Below are 26,450 nucleotides of genomic sequence, written 5' to 3'. Positions count from 1 at the left end.
GTTTGGAGTTTGTGTGTTGTGAAACACACGTTTTCTTGATTGTGAACGTATTACTTGTGGATATTTGAGACAAACGGATATGGAATGATGTCAAGTTGAGAAAAGTGAGCATTTCCGGCGCATTTTATTCTCTGAGTTTAACCGAGGATCCAGTGCAGCAGCAACTGCGCGTACGACTTGTGAAGTGTACGGGAATGAAGCGATTGTTGAAAGAACAGCACAAAACTGTTTTTCCCGCTACCGGGCGGGACGGTTTGATTTGTCTGATGATCCACGTTCTGGAAGACCTTCAGATTATGACAAAAATCGCTTGAATAAGTTGCTTCATGAGAATTCTCGTTAAACAACGCGGGAAGTGGCGCAAGTTTTTTAATGTGATCAGTCAACTATTGTACGCCATTTGCATTCGATGGGTAAGGTACAGAAATTGGGTATATGGGTACCGGTACCACGTGTGCTAAGTGACAGTAACAAAAATCACTGTTTGCCCTGCACCGGTTGGCTTGTGACAGGCACGAAGCATTCCTTTCGATCAGTGTCACCGGTGACGAGAAATCGTGTCTGTATGTCAACATGAAGGAGAGGAAAGAGTGGCTTAGCCCATCAAAAAAATCAGTAACTCCCCGTGCCAAGGATAGTGCCCGTCCACAGAAAATCATGCTGTGTTTTTGGTGGAACAAGGATGGCATTCTTCGCCATGAACGTCTTCCGAAAAACGTAACGATTACCTCTGCTGTGTATAGTGACCAGCTAAGACGGCTTGCCGTTGCTATTGACAACAAAAGGCAAAGACAACAACCAGTCTTATTGCTCCATGATAACGCTCGTCCACATACAGCACAATTGACCAAAGGTGTGATTGCTGAACTTGGCTGGGAACCTCTTCCTCATCCTCCGTATCACCCTAAACTTTCCCCCTCAGATTTCCATCTTTTCCGCTCTCTTCCTAACTCGTTCAGGGGCAAGTGTTTGCTGACGAAGCTTCTCATGACCAATGACTAACAGATTTCTTCCAGTCAAAACCAAAACAGTTCTACAGGCGAGGCATTCAACTGCTACCTGAACGTTGTCAGAAGGTCATAGAGAGTGGAGATGAATACATCACTGAGTGATTGTGATTGTTACAGTGCGTGACAGTGACATAAAATAAAATAAAATAGAATAAAATAAAATAAAATAAAATAAAATAAAATAAAATAAAATAAAATAAAATATAAGAACCGAACGAAGTTATGCGTCGACGCAATATAACTGACACATAGAATATAAAGTAACAGTGATATTATATTTAGTCCATTTGAACGTGTGATAAGCACGAGTCCAATACTGCAATGATCACGTGAGTGAATATTAATCAATAAGAGAATGAATGATAAAACTGTGAATTAATATACATTATGCATAAAATGTGTGCAGTATGAATTGTTATGATTGTGTGAATGTAAAATGGGTCAGTGAGGAACACTGTCGCATTTTCAAATGATGCTTTAAAGTTTTAAAACAGTTCGTAAGTTCACTTAAATTTACTCACACAGGAACTGACGAACAGCTGCTTTAAATGAACGTATTTGTGTTTTGTATAACCTTGATATTATCAAGAATTCGATTCCACTCTCACGATGTGAAAATAGTGAGGCAGTTGTCGTATGTAGAGGATCAGTGGGTTGGTAAGTCTAGGAAGTTGGTATTGTAGGATAGAGTATTTCTGTCATGATATGAGGGAAGAGAATTCTCAGGTTGCTAAGTTGTGTTTATCTCCGCAAATATTTTCTTTTCCCTCGGGAGTTACTTTTTCGTACATAAGAGGTTCCTCAAATAGCCCCGTGCTCCGATACATTTTATGCTAATGTGGTGGAAGGAGAATAACTAATCGCTCGGACCGAACCTCGAGGGAAGACAAGCAAACGACCACACAAAAAAAGAGTTCCTTGTTCAAGAGCCATTAAAACCAGAAAAATTTCCATTTGTTTGCGATATGAGTCCACTAAAAACACACGTGTAAGTTTTAATGACGTAATGGTTCCTTTGTTTCACTAAGTTGAACACTAAGGTACCATATCAAAGGGGAAGAAAATGACCGTTCTGCACGTGTGAGGATAGTTTTGTTCTCTGTAATCATCGCAGCAGCGGACCAAGCACTGAGCTCAAACAAGATACACAAGAATTAAGTTCCCAGAAGGAAACCATAATTTCATTTCATCGACTGCAAATGTTAGAAATATGTAAGCACTTCAGGCTTTTTCAATCGTGAAATTACAAGAGTTTCCCCCCAGTATAGCAGTGGGCTCATCAGTTGGATTGCTACACCTTTCCAAAGGTGGAGGAACATGCTTCCTCTAGTTCTTTTTTTTTTTTTTTTTTTTTTTTTTTTGCTATTTACTTTACGTCGCACCGACACAGACAGGTCTTATGGCGACGATGGGATAGGAAAGGCCTAGGAGTGGGAAGGAAGCGGCCGTGGCCTTAATTAAGGTACAGCTCCAGCATTTGCCTGGTGTGAAAATGGAAAACCACAGAAAACCATCTTCAGTGCTGCCGACAGTGGGGCTCGAACCCACTATCTCCCGATTACTGGATACTGGCCGCACTTAAGCGACTGCAGCTATCGAGCTCGGTCTTCCTCTAGTTCATCGTCAATGCATTGCCTATATAAAAGTCTTATAATGGTGTCTCGACAGCGCACTAGCCGCCAGCGTGTAACACTCCAACTGATGAGCGCTCTGCTACACTGGGGCGAATCGCTGGTAAATTTACGATTGAAAGGCCTAAAGAGTTTAATGTTTTTAAGACACAGAAAACTAGAAGTATCCAGAACTCACACCGGACCCACTGAGATTCATGCATAAACCGACGATGAGCAAAACCTTGCCTACCACCACAGGGACTGGCTACATAATGGAAGGTATTACTAATATTAATATAGCTCATGCACCAGTTGCTTTCGTTTCGTCAGGCCCAAAAAAGGATTAAGACCGGTCTATGAAATGAACAGACTTGTTCCAGCTTATACCAGAATATACAGTGCACTGTTAAAATTATATTACACTGTATATGGATCTGAGCTCATTCTCAAAATATATGGGATGGAATGAAAGTCATCTGTCCCGGCAATTTCATTTCAGGTTTGATACTGTTTTTTTGCTAGTTGTTTTAACATCGTACTGGGACGTAAACTATTTTCGTGACACAAGGATGGGAAAGGACTAGGAAGCAGCCCTGGCCGTAATAAAGGTATTGCCTTAGCCTTTGACTGGTTTACCGACGGTGAAATTCAAAACCATAATTTCCGGAATGCAGGCTAACACTTACGCGACCAAAACGTTTTCATACCTGTTCACACACAAACAGATACGGTGTGCAAGTAACATAACATGAACAAACGAGTAAGTCAAATCGGTGTCTAAAGTATGTGAATTGTGTATCCAGTATTTGGGAGATAGTGGGTTCGAACCCCACTCTTCGCAGCCCTGAAGATGGTTTTCTGTGGTTTTCCATTTTCACCCCAGGCAAATGCCGGGGCTGTATCTTAATTAAGGTCACGGACGATTCCTTCCCATTCCTAGGCCTTTCCTATTCCATCGCCGCCAGAAGAGAATCCAAATTCCTTAATCATGCAGCTGAGCGTACGGGAAGGATTTTTTACTGTAGCACGAACAGCAGCTGTGTCTTGTTCAGGGGTGGTCTTCTTTTCTTTATTCCTTTACATTGCTTTTGACGTTCTCGTAAGACTTGCTCACCACCTGCTGGCTGGCTTCTGTGCATCTCCAGACTCCAGTTTGCATGGCACTGCATGAGTAATTTGTTTTGGAGGCGTGTATGCTTCCCATATGCCAACAATTTGACCCATCTTGACTCGCTAAAACACTGGAACCTTGTTAGTTGCGGAATAACTTGTGCAGCAGTAAAAAGGGGTACCAATGCACTATTCCTAGTAACCCTCTCATCTACAGCAGGCAGGTGACCCTGAGTCCTACTATAGCTGAAGATACCTGTGTACACTACATGTTCGTCAGCAGTCGTTTTAGAGTTACGGAATGAAGAAGAGTGTAAAACTATTGCAAATTCCGTTCAGACAAACTGCTCCTACCTGAGAGCATCAATTCCGCGTAAGAAAAATCCTAGGATTATCATACTTCGAATTGAGGTTAACTTCTCCGAGAACGAGTTAATACAGTCGACCACGGAACAAAATCCAGCTGTGCAACTAGTGACGTCTGGTGGCCGAGAAGATATGAAGGTTTGTTTCATGCGGAAGTCGAGAGACGGAGACACACAGTATGCAGTAGTAGAAGTCACCCTGCCATATTCCGGGCCTTACAGAACACTGAGAAGCTTTACAGTGGATACTCTAGATGTAACTTCAAAGAAGAATACATTTCAGTCATTCGCTGTTTTAATTGCCAAGGCTACGGTCATTTCTCCTCTGATTGTGGAAAGGATCAAGCCTGCCTCCAATGCTCAGATGCCCACAATGGCAATTTTTTTCTAAAACTAAAGACTGAGTGTATAAACTGCTAGGTTCAAAACCAGAGATATGGCACAAGAAATCAGCAAGGAAGTCTGAACACTCGTCATGCTGCCTCTTCACTAGATTGTCCAATTTACGGAAAAATACTCAACATTAAAAAATCGAAAGTAAATTATGGCTAATTTACTGATATAACAAGAAAATCTGCATAAATCTATCGTGCCTAAGCAGGAGCTACTCTTGAATGTCGAGCATGATGAGAGAACAATTTTATGTTTGCAAGAACCAAATGTTATGGAAAATAAAGTTATAGGTTTCGGCCAAGGCCTTTCAAATTCATATCTCAAGAAATAAAACGAGTTCAAGCGGCTATTGTCAAAAAATCTAAAAATGTTACGTTATTAACCAAGTACGACACTGCCGACAGAACAGTTGTTTGTACAACATATAACAAACGTGAACTATGCATATGCAATGCTTGACAGAACTATGGATTTAAATGCTATCCAGAAAATACTTGACGATCTGTATGGAAAACCACTACTTATTATTGGAGATATAAATGCTAAGCATGGATCATGCGGTAATCCGCTTGAAGATGCTCGAGGGAAACTCTTTTATGACTTTTGTGGTGCAAAAAATCTAATTATACTTAATAATGGGGATAAACCGACATATTTCAGGAGTAATTCTCTTCCAATCATATGTGATTGTAATGTGAGTGAATCGCCTACGCTTTCAGACCATTATTTAATAATGATTGCACTGAAATACACGGCAGAAATGCCCACAATCAATGCCTCTAACTGCCTAACGAAAACATACAAGGCAAGAAACGTTAAATGGTCCCCTTTTCGACTTTCTGCTAAAAGACATCTTCGGTTATACTCTAAACGAGATACAGGCTTACAAAACAGCCAATGAACTGGACCAGGCGGTGGATAATTTAAATTCCATTATAATTAACATTTCTGAAACAAATCTACCTAAAATTTCTCGCAAATCCCCTAAGAATTTCTGGTGAAATAAAGAACTTGAAATAATGCGGAAGCGTCTGTCAGCCTGCTATAGACGCTACAACCAAAGTCGTTGCCAACTTCTGAAATGGAGATATGAAGAGATATACTTGGCAATAAAACATGAGTACAGAAATTTAATAACGAAACGGAAAATCGATAATTGGAATGAATTCTACTCAGTTCCAACAAAAACAAATCCATGGAGACTTATTTATAGACTATCTCAGAAACCTATACATTTAAACAATAAACTTTTCTCCATCGAGACTGAGAATGGCTTCACGAATCCCTTTTACGATTCTGCCTCTGCCTTAATCAACGCCTTATTCTGGGAAGAAGCGGAAGATATGGACTTACGAAGAACAGTTAGAACTTACTCTGAGGATGCTCCAAATTCGGAAAATGATGATCCATTCTCACAACAGGAAGTTTAGCGTATTATCCTTCTACAAAATGACAGGAAAGCTCCAGGTTGGGACGGTATATCAGCCAATATTATCAAAAACATTCACCTTTGTTTCCCATCCTTGTTTGTCGTTCTTTTAAACAAATGCCTGTCCCTGCATTTCTTTCCTTCAAACTGGAAACTTGCAGCTGTTAAAATAATACACAAGGAAAATTCCTTCAAATTCACCAATAAATCCTTCAGACCTATTTGCCTGTTTCAAGTACTAGAGAAGATATGCGAGAAGTTACTAACTGATCGAGTGATGTACCACCTGAATGCCGTGGTCACCTGAGCCAAAAGCAATATGGCTTTATGCCTCAAAATTCGACCGAAGGTCCTTTCCTTGCCGTAGTTTTGTGGATTCAACAAGTTTTAAGAATGAAAAATGTAGCTGTATTGATATTCCTTGATATGAAAGGCGCTTTTGATAATGCCTAGTGGCTTAAAATTCTATCCCATGTGAAGGGAAAACAACGTCCTAAAAGCTTATATAAAATAATACAAGCATACTTCTACAATCGAAAATTTACACTCAGAATTGTAAATGCAATCACTGCTAAATGTGTCAACAAGGGATGTCCACAGGGATTAAGCCGCAGCCCGGGAGTTTTTAATATCCTATACGATGATCTCCTAAAATTGCCTCTTCCGACTGGATGTGATGTCATTGCTTACAATCAATCAATCAATCAATCAATCAATCAATCAATCAATCAATCAATCAATCAATCAATCAATCAATCAATCAATCAATCAATCAATCAATCAATCAATCAATCAATCAATCAATCAATCAATCAATCAATCAATCAATCAATCAATCAATCAATCAATCAATCAATCAATCAATCAATCAATCAATCAATCAATCAATCAATCAATCAATCAATCAATCAATCAATCAATCAATCAATCAATCAATCAATCAATCAATCAATCAATCAATCAATCAATCAATCAATCAATCAATCAATCAATCAATCAATCAATCAATCAATCAATCAATCAATCAATCAATCAATCAATCAATCAATCAATCAATCAATCAATCAATCAATCAATCAATCAATCAATCAATCAATCAATCAATCAATCAATCAATCAATCAATCAATCAATCAATCAATCAATCAATCAATCAATCAATCAATCAATCAATCAATCAATCAATCAATCAATCAATCAATCAATCAATCAATCAATCAATCAATCAATCAATCAATCAATCAATCAATCAATCAATCAATCAATCAATCAATCAATCAATCAATCAATCAATCAATCCTGATCTGCATTTAGGGCAGTCGCCCAGGTGGCAGATTCTCTATCTGTAGTTTTTCTAGCCTTGTCTTAAATGATTTCAATGACATTGGAAATTTGTTGAACATCTCCCTTGATAAGTTATTCCAATCCCTAACTCCCCTTTCTATAAATGAACATTTGCCTCAGTTTGTCCTCTTGAATTCCAACATTACCTTCATATTGTGATCTTTCGTACTTTTAAAGACGCAACTCAAACTTATTCGTATACTAATGTCATTCCACGCCATTTCTCCGCTGACAGCTTGGAACATACCACTTAATCAAGCAGCTCGACTTCTTTCTCCCAGTTCTTCCCAGCCCAAACTTTTCAACATTTTTGTAACGCTACTCTTTTGTCGGAAATCACCCAAAAGAAATCGAGCTGATGATACACTTATTCTAATCGAAGCTGATGACTTGCCAGAACTAAATCTCTTGCAAGTAAACTCATCCTTAGAAATATTTTTTAACTGGGGATGTAATAACAAACTACAGTATAATTCGACAAAAAACAAATCCATGCTTCTCACAAGAGGGAAGAAAGTAAAAAATCCACAAATTATGATGAATGGTCACGTAATAGCGTTCGAGCATCATCTCCTATATTTGGGGATTATGCTTGACAAACGTATGAGTTTTAGAGCTCACTTTAACGGACTGAAGACCAAAACAAGTAAGTTTTTACAAGGTAGGCCGTCTTGGGGCCTCAACTCTGCGGTACTAAGTGTAATTCACCACACAGCTTTCATACCATTGATTTCATATTGTGCTTCTTCATTCCGCCCTACACTGGATAAGAAGTGGGCTCAAAGAAAACTGATGCAACTTTAACGACGTTTCGCTCTTCGTATCTCCCGCGCCTACCGCATGCGTCCACTGATGCTGCACTTTCCCTCGCAGGAATTGGGCCTCTATTTCTAACGGCGATTGGTAAAGCTGAGCTGACACTACTCAAGAAAAATAAAACATCACCGGCGCCAATTTTCGAGATTACGTTGGAAAAAAATGACATTTTCTTCAATTTGGACATCCTAGCACTTTCAAGAGACTTGTTAACAACTGTTGCTCAAGCTATTACAACTCCATCATCTACACGGACGGTTCTAGAATACCTGGTGACCGAGCCCGATAGCTGCAGTCGCTTAAGTGCGGCCAGTATCCAGTATACGGGAGATAGTGGGTTCGAATCCCACTGTCAGCAGCAGGCAAATGCTGAGACTGTACCTCAATTGAGGCCAAGGCTGATTACTTCCCACTCCTAGCCCTTTCCTATCCTATCATCGCCATAAGACCTATCTGTGTCGGTGCGACGTAAAGCCACTTGTAAAACAACCTGGTGATGATGATACTGACCAGGTTCGATGCGCTTTTGTTGTATATGAAAAGAACATCGAAATATTTTAAGCACAATACAAGCTCTCTACATTTTGTGCAATTTTCCAAGCTGAACTGTGGGCCATAAAATCAGCACTACAATGGTATAAAGATAACAAGAAAAACGCAAAGCTGTACATTGAGTCACAGGCTGCACTTAATGCAATAAACGACAGGTGCAATATGAACTACATAGTTGCTGATATAAGGGTAATGACTCAACAAAGTACCCGCGTTTGTCTGTCCTGGGTTCGTGGACACACAGGGTCTACCGGAAATAAAAAGGCAGATTTCGAAGCAAAACAAGCTACAAAAATCTACGTTGGGAAGTTTCGTACAACAAAGCTCCAATATGTTTCTTGAAGAGGAATATTAAAGAATATACCTACTACTTCTCAGTGGAATGATGTCTGGACCGCTACTTCGAAAGGATCCGTTACGAGAGAATTAGTTTTTCCTGAAATCCAGCATCGACTTCAGTGTAAAAATCTTACACCGAAATTTGAGCTTACTCAGTTCCTATCTGTCCACGGTAAATTTAAGTCATACTTCGAGCGATTTAAGATTAAGAGTGCAGATGGTCACCCTTGCTTCTGTAGCTCAACTCAAACTGTGCATTATCTTCTGTTTGACTGTCCAGTTTTTGGAAGAGCAAGATTTACTCTAGAATGCCATTTAAATTCGTGCAATAAGGAACTGGCTAACCCTCTGTTCTCTGTCTTTAAAAGACGGCGTTGTTATTCTCATTTTCACACATTCATTTAACACGTCTTCAGTAAGCTTTCATGATTATATTCTATCTGTGCAAATAAGGTATATTATGTAAAAAATAGGGTTCTTTTCTGTTATGGGAAATTCAATAATATCAAAAATGTTATTCACTTTTCCTCACCATCGATCGGAAATATGCAGCAGCAGAAGTATCGATAAATAAGCAAACTCCGACATAAATTCAAAATGAACTGAATGCCGTATTCTACCAAGGTGAAACGACAAAATGAACATTGACATGTCGCCCCAGTACCCTTGTCCTAGAACCCTTGATGGATACGATGTTCGATTGTCAAGTAACGATATCTCATTACTTCCCCTTTTCGTCTCACTACCTCTCAGTGAATTCCTGAAGTGTTTGTAGTGACCATAGTTATAAGTTGAGGGACTGCTTTGCAGAGGCAACAAAGGCTTGCCCTAATTTTCCACGTGGGATATGAGTCGAAAAATGTACAAATATTGCTAATGATTGACACTTTAATTCTCCTCATTCCTTTCAGAATAATTAGCCTACATCTCTAACAACCAAGTGAACTATATTGTTTACTATAAATGCGTTCTCTTTGTTTACAGGAAAACATCAAGTATGTTATGACGAGGTGGGATGTTTCTCGACCTTACCTCCTTGGAATCGAACAGTATACCGGGAGAATAACATTTTCTTCAGCACGAAGGCAGCTCCACCTCCAAGATCACCAGAATCCCTCAATACAACTATTTCATTGTATACCAGGTAAGATACTATACAGCTGGAAGTGACGGCTGGTGTTATCAGACTAAGGTAAGGGTGTATTCTGCCCGAAGGCAGGTCCGAACCTCCACAGAAGTGTGCTTGAGCCGGAGTTTAGGTACGGTAGAGTGGTGAGCTCCTTTATTCTCTTAAACGCCACCAACAGCGCGTGGCAACCCATCCAAATCCTGACCACGCCCAATGTTGCTTAATTTCGGAGATCTCATGGGATCCGGTGTTTCGACACGGCTGCTGCCGTTGACAGCTATCAGACTGGGAGGGCTGAAAGTCTGAGTAACAGAGAATAAAGCTGAAACCGAATACATCGACTGGTGTTCCCTAGCGGCATAATATTGGTAGGAGATCGTCAATGTGCTTCTTCTGTGGTGTACAATAGTATATATCTGCTCTGAGCCCCCTCTACCTTATTTGGACCGACAGCCGCTGACAGTTAGCAATTCACTTTGATATTCTTCTGTTGATTCTATTCAGGAGAACCTAACCTTCTTCAAAGAGTAACTAACCATTAATTTTACGGAAAGCGGAAAATACGTACATACATACATCATTATAGACCGTTATGCCTTTCAGCATTCAATCTGCAAGCCTCTGTGAATTTACTAAACGTCGCCACAATCCTCGATTTGCAACTAGTGTTGTGGCCTCATTTAGTTCTATACCTCTTATCTTTAAATCGTTAGAAACTGAGTCTAACCATCATTGTCTTGGTCTCCCTCTACTTCTCTTACCCTCCATAACAGAGTTCATTATTCTCCTAGGTAACCTATCTTCCTCCATTTGGCTCACATGATCCCACCACCGAAGCCGGTTTATGCGTCCAGCTTTATCCATCGAGTTTATTCCTAACTTATCCTTTATCTCCTCATTCCGTGTGCCCTCCTTCTATTGTTCCCACCTCATTGTACCGGCAAACATTCTCGCTACTTTAATCTCTGTTCTTCCATCTTATGAGTAAGATATCCTGAGTCAAGCCAGCTTTCGCTCCCGTAAAGCGAAATTCGTCTGAAAACAGACCAATGTAAAGATAGTTTCGTTCGGGAGCTGACTTTCTTCTTACAGAATACTGTTGATTGCAACTGCGAGCTCACTTCATTAGCTTTACTGCACCTTGATTCAATCTCGCTTACTATATTACCATCCTGGGAGAATACACATCCTAAATACATGAAATTATCTACCTGTTCCAGCTTTGTATCACTAATCTGACATTCAATTCTCTCAGATTTCTTACCTACTGACATCAATTTTGTATTCAAAAGGCTAATTTTCATACCACACTCATTGCACCTATTTTCAAGTTCCAAGATATTAGACTGCAGGCTTTCGGCACAATCTACCAGAAAGACCAAGTCGTCAGCATAGGCCAAACTGCTTACTACATTTCCGCCTAACTGAATCCCTCCCTGCCATTTTATACCTTTCAGCATATGATCCATGTAAAATACGAACAGTAAAAGTGAAAGATTACAGCCTTTTCTAACACCTGTAAGTACCCTGAACCAAGAACTCATTCTACCATCAATTCTAAACTGCAGCCCAATTGTCAACATAAATGTCTTTGACTGATTTTAACAATCTACACTTAATCCCACAGTCCCCCAGTACGGTGAACATCTTTTCCTTCTGTACCCTGTTATAAGCTTTCTCTAGATCTACGAAATATAAACACAACTGTCTTTTCCTCTCGTAGAATTTTTCAATTACCTGACGCATACTGAAAATCTGATCCTGACAGCCCCTCTGTGGTCTGAAACCATATTGGTTTTCATCCAACTTCCTCTCAACCACTGAGCGCACCCTCCCTTCCAACATGCCAGTGAATATAAATCATTTCGACAAATTTAGCGGTGAACGTGTAACTCGAGAATAAACTCTTGCGTATGAAAAAGAAGTCCACCTCTATGGTGTAGTGGTCAGTGTGATTAGCTGTCACCCTCGGAGGCCCGGGTTCGATTCCGGGCTCGGCCACGAAATTTGAAAAGTGGTATGAGGGCAGGAATGTAGTCCACTCAGCCTCGAGAGGTCAAATGAGTAGAGGTGGGATCGATTCCCACCTTAGCCATCCTGAAAGTGGTTTTCCGTGGTTTCCCACTTCTTTTTTCAGCAAATGCCGGGATGGTACCTAATTTATTGCCACAGCCGCTTCCTTCCCTCTTCCTTGTCTATACCTTCCATTCTTTCCATCACACCCACAAGGCCCCTCTACAGCATAGCAGGTGAGGCCACCTGCGTGAGATACTGGTCCTCCTCCCCAGTTGTATCCCCTGACCCGAAGTCTCACGCTCCATGTCACTGGCCTTGAGGCGGTAGAGGTGGGATCCCTCGTAGAGTCCGAGAGAAAAACCAACCCTGAGGGTAAACAGATTAAGCAAGAAAGTAAATGGGAAAGAAATGGGAAAGAAATGAAGTTGAAAACCGAAATAAACGTAGAAACAGTGCTTACCCTGAGACGAGTTTTCCCACGAGGGGACCAAAGGAGGAGCATGTCCGCCCACTAAGATGGCTAGCGGGGTAAGATAGAGAAACAGGACATTGTGTGACCACCAAAGAAAACCAATCAGAATATAGACTTTCATATTCACCAATTACATTAGCTCTTATTTTCTCCAATCAAAAGTCTCTTCGTTCTTACTGACACAGTGATAATACATGTTCAAGAAAAGTCTTCATTTACGCAACAGGAAATGCGCTTCCAAAACTGCGCGTGTAGGTACACGCCGTTTCGCAAATTTTGACAACAAAAAATTAAAATTCACAGATAAATATAATTTTGATTCAACCCATAAATAAAAGAGTTTTAACCAGGTTTACGAAATTGAAACAATTCTTCCAAATCCAAAAGTCCAAACAAAATAAAATCATATACAACCAAAAAGAATTAAAACAATAATTTAAGAAATTTCAATCAATTCCCACTGCTGTCTTTATATTGCCACAAGAGTTTTAAAAACAGAATTTAGAATGATCTGGAATGATCCAGGTTCACGAAATTGAAACAATTCTTCCAAGTCCAAAAGTCCAAACAAAATAAATCTTATACAACAATAAAAAATTAAAACAATAAATTAAGAACTTTTAATCAATTTCCACTGCTGTCTTTAAGTATTGCTCCTGAAGACGCGCAGAAAATGTCTGTGCGAAACGTGATGAGCTTCACTGTTTTCTGATACGGGAAAATTCCAAACCCGTATTATCCTATCTGCAATTACGGGCCGTGAAATCATCATTCTAAATATTTCTAATATCGTTGAATAAACCGACAATGTCTAGTTCGTATGGGCAATATGAGATATGATGGAAAAATGTATCCGTAGGACAATGATGGAAGGGTGACGTTGAAAGCATCTGGATATGTATACGGAGATGATCTATAGGAGACTAGATTTATATTTCACACTGTGGTCATCACGGGAGTTCACAAAGTGATTAAAAATTCTACAGTTTGCTTTGCGTCGCACCGACACAGCTAGGTCTTATGGCGACGATAGGATAGGAAGGGCCTAGGAATGGGAAGGAAACGGCCGTTGCCTTAATTAAGGTACAGCTCCAGCATTTTCCTGGTGTGAAAATGGGAAACCACGGAAAATCACCTTCAGGGCTGCCGACAGTGGGGTTCGCACCCACTATCGCCCAGATGCAAGCTCAGAGCTGCGCGACCCTAACAGCATGGCAAACTCGCTCGCTGATAAAAAATTATTCAGGTCATACAGCCCATTTTTGGGCCCTGGATTGCTAAGACGATTCCTGCCCAGTCAGATGGTGTGCAGATATGCCTAGTTGTCAGCCGTATTGTTCGGCTTTCGGAACGGAATACACTGCCTCACATAACTAGTGTCACGAGACTAAGTTAACCCCATTCCACAAACAAAAGCCCTAGACTGGCCGATATTAATTTTTTTTTTTTTGCTATTGGCTTTACGTCGCACCGACACAGATAGGTCTTATGGCGACGATGGGACAGGAAAGGGCTAGGAGTGGGAAGGAAGCGGCCGTGGCCTTAATTAAGGTACAGCCCCAGCATTTGCCTGGTGTGAAAATGGAAAACCACGGAAAAGCACCTTCAGGGCTGCCGACAGTGGGGTTCGAACCCACTCTCTCCCGAATACTGGACACTGGCCGCACTTAAGCGACTGCAGCTATCGAGCTCGGTGGCCGATATTAAAACCAGGGATCTCCAGGTAACCGACTGTCACAACACTGGGAGATATCTGGCCATCTTTGAAAGCTATTTCTTTAAGTGGAGACTTGATGTGGTACCTTGTTTCCATCTCAACAACAAGATGGCAAACAATGCCATCCAAGTACCCTTTGGAGGAACAATCCTCAGGAACAGTAAATTTACTAAATATTTGTGGGTAACCCTGGATCGCACCCGTTCTTTCAGGAAACACCTTGAGAATACAGCAGTTAAAATAAAAGTTGCCACAACGTCCTCGATAAACATTTTTCGTATGTCGTGGGGTGCCTCTGCTGAAACCCTACGTACCTCTGCCATGAGTCTTGTCTTCTCTGTGGCTGAGTACAGTGCTCCAATACAGCTAAGCAGTCCACACGTGAAGCAAGTTGACTTCCAGCTCAACAATAGCATGCAGAAGATTACCGGAGTCATCAGATCCACTCCCATTTGTTGGCTTCCTGTTCTCAGCCACATCATGAAACCTCACCTGCCGAGAAAAGCCCCTCTTGTCAGAGAATATGACAAATTCACGGCTAATCTGGACCTTCCTATTCACGACGACATCCTAGACCTTCAGAGGGGCAGGCTAAAGTCCAGACGTCCACCTTCTTTGTATTCCCAGGAACTAACTGCAAACCATTTTAATTCATTCACAGAGTGGAAAAGTGGATTGCCAATACCGACCGTCTGATTTGGTGTCTGTTTAGCAAGGACAGCCCTGTTCTCCGATGTCATCTCCCAAGGAGGGCACTGTCCGCTCTAAGTATAAACCGCACAAATATGTGAATCTGCACAGAGTCCTTGTTCATATGGGGCAAAGTTCAGTCCCCCCAGTGTGACTGTGGTGATCTTGTCCAGTATATACAACACATCACATTCGAGTGCAGTCTGCGGGCCTACGAAGGTGATCGAACAGATTTTGTTCAGGCCACACCTTCTGTGATACAGTGGCTGGATAGTTTGAACTTAACAATATAGACATGTTGTTTCTTTCCATGTGTATTTATGTATATTTATTGTATATAGACTTTTTATTATCTTTCAATCGATACTATAGTCATGCATGTAAAAGTCATATTCTAAATAAATTCTGGTTTAACATCTCTTTATCATCCACGATATGTTTTTGACAGGGCCTAATAGTTGAAAACCTAACTTAATGGCAGACTCATTTCGCACCTCGTTTTCGTTATGGAGAGAGCCCTTCATGGAGGAGGGTCTTCCTTCAGCATAGCACAGTTTTACTTCACTTCTGTACCTTACAACTATTAGAGAGTGGAGGTTACGCTACTCGAGATAATATAACGCTCCTCGTATTGCTGTAGGAAGGATTGCATAAAGCACCCGGGTACCGTCATTAAAAGCCTCTGCCTAGTAACCAATTGAACTTCCAATAAAATCTATATATATAAAATAACTTGTCCTGACTGACTGACTGATTCATCATCGCCGAGCCAAAACTACTGGACATAAAGAGATGAAATTTTGGGGATATATTCATATTAAGACGTAGGTGCTCGCTAAGAGAGGATTTTTGGATATTCCTTCGCTAAGGGGGTGAAAACGGGGGTGAAATTTTAAAATGAGTTGCTCTATATCTCAAAACTTTAAAAGTTTACAGATGTAAAAATTGGTATTTAGAATCTTCTTTAAAAATAAGGAAACACGTATTTTTTTGTTTTCAGAAAATCCCAATAGGAGGGGTGAAAAAGGGTGAAAATGGGGAAAAATGGGTTGAATGCCTTTAATCAGGATACCGGTACCTATATCTCAGAAACTGAAGATATTACAGACCTGAAAATTGGTACTTTTGATCTCTTTTAAAAATAAAGAAACACGTAATTTTTTGTTTTTGGAAAATCCAATTAATGGGAGGGTGAAAAGGGGGTGAATTTTTAAAATGAGTGAATCTATATCTCCAAACTTTTAAAGTTTGCAGATGTAAAAATGGGTATTTAGAACCTTCATTAAAAATAAAGGAACACGTATTTTTTTGTTTTCGGAAAATCGCAATAGGAGGAGTGAAAAGGGGCTAAAAAGTGGTTGAATGCCTTTAATGAAGCTACTTATATATCAGAAACTGAAGATATTACAGACCTGAAAATTGGTGTTTGGGATCTCCGTTAAAAATAAAGAAACACGTATTTTTTTGTTTCTGGAAAATCCAATTTAGGGGGGGGGGTGGTGAAAAGGGAGTAATATTTTAAAATGAGTGTATCTATCTCAAAATTTTTAAAGGTTATATATGTGAAAATTGGTATTTAGAATCTCCTTTAAAAATAAATAAACACACGTATTTTTTCGTTTTTGGAAAATCCAAATATTGGGGGTAAAAAGGGGGGAGGGTAAATTTTTTTAAAATGAGTGTGTATACATCTTAAAACTTTAAAATTTACAGATGTAAAAATTGGTAGTTAGAATCTCCTCTAAAAATAAAGGAAAACGTATTTTTTGTTTCCTGTAAATCCCAATAGGGGTGTAAAAGGGTGAAAAATGGGTTGAATGCCTTTAATGAGGATACATATATCTCAGAAACGAAAGATATTACAGAACTGAAAATTTGTATATGGGATCTCCTTTAAAAATAAAGAAACACGTATTTTTTAGTTTTGAAAAATCCAATTAATGGCGGTTAAACAGGAGTGAAAAATTGGGTGAATTTTTGAAAGACTATATCTACAGATTATCTTGGAAACGTAAAATGTTACAGACGTAAAAAGTGGGTGTTTGTAATCTCCTGTAAATCTAAAGAAACATAGGTGATTTGTGTTTGGAAACTCCACTTAAGGGGAACTCAAAGGGGGTGAAATTTTAAAATGAGAATTTTTACAGTGTATCTCGAAAAATTAACATGTTACAGAAGTGACAAATGGTATTTTTTTTATCTCTATTAAACATAAAGAAACGTGTATTTTTAGCTTTCGGAAATACCACTTGGGTGGAGGGAGGGGGGTAAATGTGATTGAAAATGGTGTTGAATTCTTTTAATTAGGCTACTGATATCTCAAAAATGAAGATGTTACAGACGTGAAATTTGATATTTGCAATCTGCTTTAAAAATAAAGAAACACGTATTATCGGAAAATCCAATGAAGGGGGGGGGTGAAAGAATTGAAAAATTAATTGAATTAATTGAATGAGAATACATACATCTAATAAAAACTAAAGTTGTTACAGACGTGAAAATTCGTATTTGGATCTCCTTTAAAAACAAAGAAAAACGCGTTTTGGGGGGAAACCATCTTGGAGGGCGGGAGTGTAAAGGAGTTGAATTCCTTTCATGAGGACACATAAATCAAAAACTGAAGAAGTTAGAGTCGTGATAATTGGTATTTAGAAGATCCTTTACTATTAAAGAAACAAGTATTTTTTGCGGGAAAATTCACTTGGGGGGGGGGGGGAGTAGTGTGAAATGAAGTGAAAAAGGTAAATTATTTTTATGGGGATACTTATATCTCGAAACTGAAGGTAATAGACGTGAACATTGGTGTTTGAAATCTTCTTTAAACATAAGAAACAAGCCTTTTTTTAATTTTTTTTGGGGGGGGTGCCGGTAAATAAACTTAACGGCGGTGGGGTGTAGAAGGAGTTGAGACCAATTGATTTTACTGTTCTTAATGTACTTATAAGGATCCTCGGCAGCGCGCCGGTCTCTCACAGCTGGGTTGCGTGGTTCAAATCCCGTTCACTCCATGTGACATTCGTGCTGGACAAAACGGAGGCGGGACAGGATTTTTTTCGGATACTCTGGTTTTCCTGTCATCATCCATTCCAGCAACACATAATAATAATAATAATAATAATAATAATAATAATAATAATAATAATAATAATAATAATAATAATAATAATAATAATGTTCCGGGCCGTCGTCAAATGTGCGGACCGCGCTGGAAACGGCTCCTGGACGGGTAATGACTAAAAATACAGTCCGGGCGCGGGTTCAGTGCCTTCTAGGCACCCAATATGACACCACGCCGGATCTCCTGAAGGATTTTATCCATATTAAAAATGATTATAGGAAAAGATGGCAAAGATTTACGGACCCAACTGACCAGGAGGAATACCTGAGCTTAGCCCGGGAAGTACGAAATCGATTGCTGGAAAAGAAGATTGAAAAATGGGAGGAAACATGCCGTAATCTAATAGAAAACGAGTCATATCGGGAATTTTGGTGGGTTCTCGCAGAAAACGAGTCAGACCGCGAATTTCGGCGGATTATATATCTAAAACAATAAGCATTCAATTATAAATTTCAGTATAATACCGTAGCGAAGCACGGGTATCTTGCTAGTCACACATAAAATTACAGGATCTAGAGATCATATTATAGAAAAATGTAGTCTACCACAACAGTGAATATGATATGATATGATTTAATGGAAAAACTAGCATTTGTACCCGTTCTTCGCACGGGAATTTGCAGTGGATTACATGTTTCCTTCGGGAATTTATGCGAAGAAATATGGCTCTGTTCACACGCTTAATGCGACGTGTTAAAATGATATTTTCCTACGACAGCACAGGGAAGTAACTTAAATATGATGAAGCTGAACAAATTCGAGAGAGACAGAGGTCGATTTATAGTATGGTATAGCTCCTGTTCCGAAGTTGTGCGAAATTTCCTGTGGTTCTCAAATGGCATATTGTATCTGTGACCACTGGCGTGGTGCTCTGACATTCATGATACCCCGCTTAATATCTTCCCTACCGAAAGGAGTAAAATGGCTCTTTAGTTTATCCCGTTACCCACCTTGAAGTGACATGCACGACATGCCCCTCGGGCCTTGGACTAAAAATCCAATTTTTCATAATAATCTGTGTTAATGTCCGTCGTACAATACATACGTACATGGCATAAAGGAACGGAAATAACATATTCTTAAACTATATACAGTATTTTGATAGACCTAATATCAACGAAAATATTTGAGAGTAATCTATGTATATAAAATAAGAGTTTTGTCTTTACATTGCTCAGGATTTGAAAAGGATGGTATTTCTGTATCGGTCATGTCCATAGTAACAAGGAAAGGCACTTTTTACTTTTCCGTAACGTCTGTCTGTCTGTCTGTCTGTCTGTCTGTCTGTCTGTCTGTCTGTCTGTCTGTCTGTCTGTCTGTATGTATGTATGTATGTACACGCATCACGAGAAAACGGCTGAAGAGAATTTAATGAAAATGGGTATGTGAAGTCGGGGGATGAGCCACTGCAATCTGGGCTATAAACAATGTTACTCATGCTGAGTAGAATGGTAGTTTAGGGGACGGCCTAAAATTTAATTCTCAAATATTTATATTATAAGTGGTCCTGTCGATAAATACTACATAACTAAAGTTATACAGAATTAAATTTCCGATGTCATACATTGTTACCGTACCGGCTTTGATAACACGGATATTCAAGAATTTGTATTATTGTTGCTAAGTCCATATCAACGCCGAGCCATAAGAAAATGTGTTAACAGAATTTAATGAAAATCGGTATATAGAGTCGGGGAATAAGAAAGTTCACTCTAAGTTATGAACAATTTTATTCACCTTGGATGAAATTGTAGTGTAGGGAATGGAGCCTAAAATTTCATTTTTAAATACCTATGTTATCGGTCCTATCAAAAAGTACTACATAACAAAAGTTATAGAGAAAACAATTTCTGACCATTTATGTTTTGTATTAACTTCAACCGTACCGACAATGATAAGAGTGGTATTTCAGAGTCAGAAGAAAACTAAATGTGAAGGCCTACAATATCGCATAACATTGATCAACAATAACATTACACTGACCATTATTTGTTGTGATGTTCTTTCTGTCTTATCCTGCCGCTCAACTCCGAGAGATGGGATTACTGCTGCGTACCGAGTGTAACAGCCTGACTGAATATTGTAGGGAAATAGCTGGGTAGTTAGAAAACTTTCTTCTTTAGCAGGTCATTCCTCTGCTTCATACATTTTCTGATACCGTTCCGCCGGTACGTAACACACTGGTTCATCATAGTTTTCCAGCCGACGCGCTATTTTGAACAAGCAGTATGCACACTTCAGGCAGACGCTCACTTAGTAGTAGTATGACCTGGTCTTGAATTACAATTTCGGCAAATTCCAAATTATAGCACCACAATTCACTAAATAACTCAAAATTCAACCCTGAAAGGTGTCGTTTCTTAAAAATAGCTTCTTCATCTTCACTTTTATTAAATTCTACATTCATTTTATTCCAAATCAGCAGTGAAGAGGGAGTTTCTCCTCTGAATTGGAGGAAAAATTTGCCTCCAAGTCAGATATATTTTTCCGCCGCCAGTGTAGTGAATTGAGATTTTCCGACTCATCGGGTACTCCTAGGAAACAGATTAGTAAAAGGGCACAGTTTTTGCCCTGCCGAAAAAAAAAGACGAAGAGTGTTCACGGATCACGGCTGTCTGCGGCCTGGTCATTCCAGCTCTGCAACTTTGGACTGTTAGATCGGAAGCGTATTACTGTTCGCTAAAAGTGAGAAAATATGTGGTTTTTCATTTGATAGACTATTTCATGTGAAAGCATTGCTTTTACTCGCACCATCCCTACTGACGTCATTGTAATGTCCTGTGTTCAATTCAGTTGGACAGCCTTTCTGAGGATGTAAACAGGCAGGTGGAGAGTGCCTGCCATTGCAATGAAAATTCTCTAACCCAGTCTTCATATGAGAAAAGACGTTTGGCGATTTCTCCATCACGTTTATAGGGTTACGTTAAGAGCTATGCAATTTACTACAGTCTAGCTCACAACGTGTATACTACCTAACCTACAATTCTATATACAATGTAGAATTCCGTAGCGAAGCACGGATACATCACCTAGTCTTCCTATAAATACCGATTCCATATGATTACCATGACATAGTATGCACCCGATAATACAATCGGGAGTGAGTAGATTCCAAGTAAATAATTTGGTTGAAGTAAGTCCAACAGTTTTCCACTTCTAGGAAAATACAAGCAGATATACAGACAGACACCAAAAGGAAAAGCTCTACCTCATGTTTCCTCGGTGTTCAGTTACATTAGGGAGAAATATTATGCATCCTCTGATTTTCTCCTATTACGGGTCCTTCAAATAATTGTAGGTGTGCGAGGGTGTCCGTCACTGCTACAGAGCATGAGGCCCTTAGAAAATAGTACTTTTGTCTGTCACATGAAGAGTAAGAGAAATTAGGTACATGACAAATATTATTTAAAATGAAGGGAGGTTTCACATATAGCCCACAGATTTTACGTATAATCAATGGTATAAGAAGAAATTGAAAAAAAAAACACCCTCTTCTGGTCTTCCTATAAACCCACAGACTATTCAGTGATTTTTAATGATATGCATATCAAAACGTGCTCCTGGAAGATTAGACTCGAAATATGAAGTTTGGTCAAGCTATAGTCAATAGTGTAAGAGGAAATTAAAAAACTCTTCTGGTCTCCCTATAAATCTCCAGTATATTCAGTGATTTTTAATGATATGCTTATTGCAACCTACTCCTGGATGATTAGACGCTAAATATGAAGTTTGTCAGAGATATAGTCGATAGTGTAAGATAAAATTGAAAAGGCTATTCTAGTCTTCCTATATACCCCTAGTCTGTTAAGTGATTTTTAAGAGATATGCGTACTGGAACCTGCTCCTGGATGAGTAGACTCTAAACATGAAGTTTGGTCTAAGAAAATTTGAAAAAAAAATCCCTTCTGGTCTTCCTATAAACCCCCAGTCTGTTGAGTGATTTTTAAATGACATGCATATAAAAATCTGGTTCGGAATGAGTAGACTCTAAATATGAAGTTTGATGAAGATATAATCAATAGTGTAAAATAAAATTGAAAAAAAAAAATTCTGGTCTTCCTATAAACCACCAGTATGTTTAGTGATTTTTAAAAGATATGCCTATCAGAACATGCTCCTGACTGAGTAGACTCTAAATATGAGTTTGGTTGAGATCTATCCATCCCCTACCCGTGACGGTGGAACAAACAAACAAACAGACACGAAATCTAAAAACTACTGATATGATCTCTGGTTGACCTAAATCGCATAAATATATAAAAATTTAGCGAAATAATTGGCATTACAGACAGCGGACCCCTAGAATTTTATTTATAATTTTAACGTTTGCGTGAAACTCGGAGTCCACTAACCGTCGTCTTTTCATGGTAGATTTCGAACGCTTGGCCCGAGTTCGACTGCAAAAATGAAGAGTGACTCCTGATCAGAGATCGAGATCAAAAATTAATTATTTTTAAGTAGCTTCTCTCTTTAAATCCAGGGCAGTGCGGTACGGTATTCAACAGACTCTCTATGGAGTCCCAACTAACTATAAACGAAGGAGTACAACGATTATGATCAGACAGACAAACTTTAAACACACAGTGCTGAGAGGGCGGAAACAGTGTATGTTAATGGGACTATAGACAACAGGATATTAATTTTCCTAAGGCTTCTAAAACAAGCATTTTTTTTGCTAGGGGCTTTACGTCGCGCCGACACAGGTAGGTCTTATGGCGACGATGGGATAGGAAAGGCCTAGGAGTTGGAAGGAAGCGGCCGTGGCCTTAATTAAGGTACAGCCCCAGCATTTGCCTGGTGTGAAAATGGGAAACCACGGAAAACCATTTTCAGGGCTGCCGATAGTGGGATTCGAGCCTACTATCTCCCGGATGCAAGCTCACAGCCGCGCGCCTCTACTCGCACGGCCAACTCGCCCGGTCTAAAACAAGCAAAGCGAAGCCCCGTTCATAAAGACCGTGATGGACCTTGGGAAGTGTAAGATAAGGGCTCATCAGAAGGAAGGATAGAGTTGTTAGCTCCATGTCCTAACGCCTTTTCCTGCAAGTTAACCTAGTATTCATTTTTGGTGTAGGTTGAGTGAATCTCAGGGTTCAGTGAGAGTAGACATATCGTTTCTAAACTTTGATCTCTTGAAAGAGAATCGAATCCACATCCTTCCAAATAAACCGAGTATGCTTTTACCACCCTTTTTACGCAGCTACAATAAGGCTAAATGAACTGGACGCAATTGGAATTGCTGCATAGGAAATGACGGACTCCAAATACAGCAATATACTTTAGAACAGTGGTATTCTATCTACCGGCCCCGTGATGTAGGGGTAGCGTGCCTGCCTCTCGCCCGGAGGCCCCGGGTTCGATTCCCGGCCAGGTCAGGGATTTTTACCTGGACCTGAGGGCTGGTTCGAGGTCCACTCAGCCTACGTGATTAGAATTGAGGAGCTATCTGGCGGTGAGATAGCGGCCCCGGTCTAGAAAGCCAAGAAGAACGGCCGAGAGGATTCGTCGTGCTGACCACACGACACCTCGTAATCTGCAGGCCTACGGGCTGAGCAGCGGTCGCTTGGTAGGCCAAGGCCCTTCAAGGGCTGTAGTGCCATGGGGTTTGGTTTGGTTTGGTATTCTAACTCTTTTGTTGGTGCATCCACAAAATCCAATATTGATTTACCTTCGTACCCCCGAATTACGAGTACAATGCGATTATACCAGAAACAAATTCCTGACACCATGGGATTTTCAATTGTAAATCCCACCCCAGCAACACCAGGAATTAAACCTAGGTCGCCGTAATGAAGGTAAGCCGCTACACCACCCTGTTCCCCCAAAATAACAATAATGTATTTTATATATTTCGTCGTTGGGAAAAAGAAACCTCGCAAGTTCTTTGGAGTAAAATTCGCAGAAGCCGAAAACTGAGCGGTCAGCAATGGCCGGAGAACTGTTCCAGGAATTTTCATCGCTTAACGATATATATATGTACGAATATAATTATTAATGTAACAATTACTACTGTACAATATATACACCGCTATTGAAGTGAATGAGTGGATTTTGAAACAAAAATAGAAAGGAGTAATGCGCCATGGGTAAGCATTTTTACATACCTAGTCAAATTTGAGGTACTGACACACATTTTGGAATGAATAATACGTAAAGGGGACTCAATGTAGTAATAGTAGTAGTAGTAAAAAGCAGTAAATCAAAACAAGATTTTTGTTGAAAATGAGCACGCGCCGCTCTTTTGTGAACTGCTCACTGAATACAGAAGCTAAGATACATCTGCGTACCCCTTGAGACGACCCTGCGTAGCACAATTTGAACATTACTGTTTTAGAATATTAAGAACAATAGTAGTTAGTTGGGGATATCATACAATACAATTGACTCTCTGCAATTTCCATCTTTCAGAGAAACAAATCAGAATGGCACTACATTCTACTCTAATGGGAGCTATCACATACCGCCACACTTCAACCGGCAGCGGAAGATCTACATCATTGTCCACGGCTACGACGGCAGTAGTTATGCTCCTTACCTTCAACTCTTGAAGAACAACCTACTAGAGGTTAGTCTGATTTCTCATAAATATACTGCGGACTTGAATATGGCCTTTCCTCTGTAAAATTTGATTTTTTTCGTATATATTGTTATTATTTTAGATTAGGCATACGAAAGTAGAAACTATGTTCGGTTCTTCTTCTTCTTCTTCTTCTTCTATTATTATTATTATTATTATTATTATTATTATTATTACTATTATTATTATTATTATTTCGGAGTTATCCGTGGAAGGCAGAGGTGAAAGAAGGTGCGGGCTGGAATGGGTCTAACTACAAGTCCGAAAGATGAATTAAAATTTCAATAAAGGTTATATTTTTAAAACAACCAAACTTAACATATTTCATATAGACTTTGAACATACAACAAATAACAAGTTAACAAATCAGGTAAAAGACCAGGAAATTCAAGATATAGAGATATTTTAACGATCTGGGCTTCGAACCCCACCTTTTACAATTCCTGAGCTCTCAGCTCACAACCACAAATTACCAAAGGGCAGAAAATCCCTAATTACATGGAGCACTTGCTCCCACCTAGAAATGTCAAGCCTCCTAGAGGCACCTTTCAAAAATACCAGAAAGAGCTGACCCGCTCTCAATCTTTCAAGCCTATTAAAGGCAATACCAGACTTTTACACATGATTGCCATCAAGGCACAACTTATAATGAAACAGGGGTATCTAGTACCCAGCCTACGGGGCCTAAATCGAAAATTAACAGGTTAACTTAAATGGCCCTAAACTCAAAAAGAATGGAGGCGTGTACTTGCACTCTTACATGAATACTTGTTAAAACCTCAGGGACCGAGCTCGATAGCTGCAGTCGTTTAAGTGCGGCCAGTATCCAGTATTCGGGAGATAGTAGGTTCGAACCCCACTATCGGCAGCCCTGAAAATGGTTTTCCGTGGTTTCCCATTTTCACACCAGGCAAATGCTGGGGCTGTACCTTAATTAAGGCCACGGCCGTTTCCTTCCCACTCCTAGGCCTTTCCTGTCCCATCGTCGCCATAAGACCTATCTGTGTCGGTGCGACGTAAAGCAACTAGCAAAAAAAAAAAAAAAAAAAAAAAAAACCTCAGGGGCACTAGGCCGATTAAACAGGGGCTATTCCCACACTAGTGAGGTGACTCGTAATAGAAAATGTTAATACATTAAAAGCAGAAAATCGGTTATGAAAACGTAGTCACCTCAACTCAAATGAAGGGGAGCTCGAGAGGGTAAAGCACTCTCTATTCCCGATTTACAGTTAAAGTAATAAGAAATTTTACATAAGCCGGCATACATTTTTGGAGAGGTAGGTTACATTGAAAAGGTTTCGGACCTTCCCCGAGGGGTAAACTGCTGAGCTAGCAAGAAATAAAGATGTTAAAAGGCCATTACTTTTGTTGAAGAGCTGCTGCCCGAAGGAAGAGGCGCTACCCGCCCCCTGCTATACATCCATACACTAAGCTAGATGTTGTTGAAGTGGCCGAGAGACAAGAAAATCAGCAGTTTTTATACCCTTGGGGAAGATTCGAGACCTTTCATGAATAAATAAGATACACCCACAGGCGTTTATTGGCTAACTAAAATTTACACATCAAAAATTGGGGAAGAAAGACACAATTGGCTGAAAATTAATGACAGAAAGTATTGATTGGCTAACTTCAAAACTGGCGGAAAGAAAAAATTTGTATTGCCAACCCACAAATGAAAGAACGAAATTTAGTTATAGGAAAACTTATGAGTATAAAGTATCTTCAAGAAAAGTTCCATCACTTCCCACTAGGGTGCATGAT

At 39.7% G+C, this 26,450-nt stretch overlaps 1 protein-coding gene across 4 annotated transcripts in view; it reads left to right on the top strand.

Annotated features, from left to right (window-relative positions):
• The window catches only part of LOC136876268 (inactive pancreatic lipase-related protein 1-like), a 343,437-nt gene that overhangs the window by 20,426 nt on the left and 296,561 nt on the right, over positions 1-26,450 (top strand). For all 4 annotated transcript variants that reach the window (XM_068228354.1, XM_067150075.2, XM_068228355.1 and 1 more), the window contains exons 2-3: positions 9,955-10,114; positions 24,521-24,677. In XM_068228354.1, the coding sequence (XP_068084455.1) occupies positions 9,955-10,114; positions 24,521-24,677 (317 nt within the window). The remainder of the gene's footprint in view (positions 1-9,954; positions 10,115-24,520; positions 24,678-26,450) is intronic.

This window comes from Anabrus simplex, chromosome 6 (assembly GCF_040414725.1).
Source record: "Anabrus simplex isolate iqAnaSimp1 chromosome 6, ASM4041472v1, whole genome shotgun sequence".
NCBI lineage: Eukaryota > Metazoa > Arthropoda > Insecta > Orthoptera > Tettigoniidae > Anabrus > Anabrus simplex.
The sequence above is the reverse complement of the archived record's forward strand: the minus strand, read 5'-3'. Positions and strand labels throughout refer to the sequence as shown.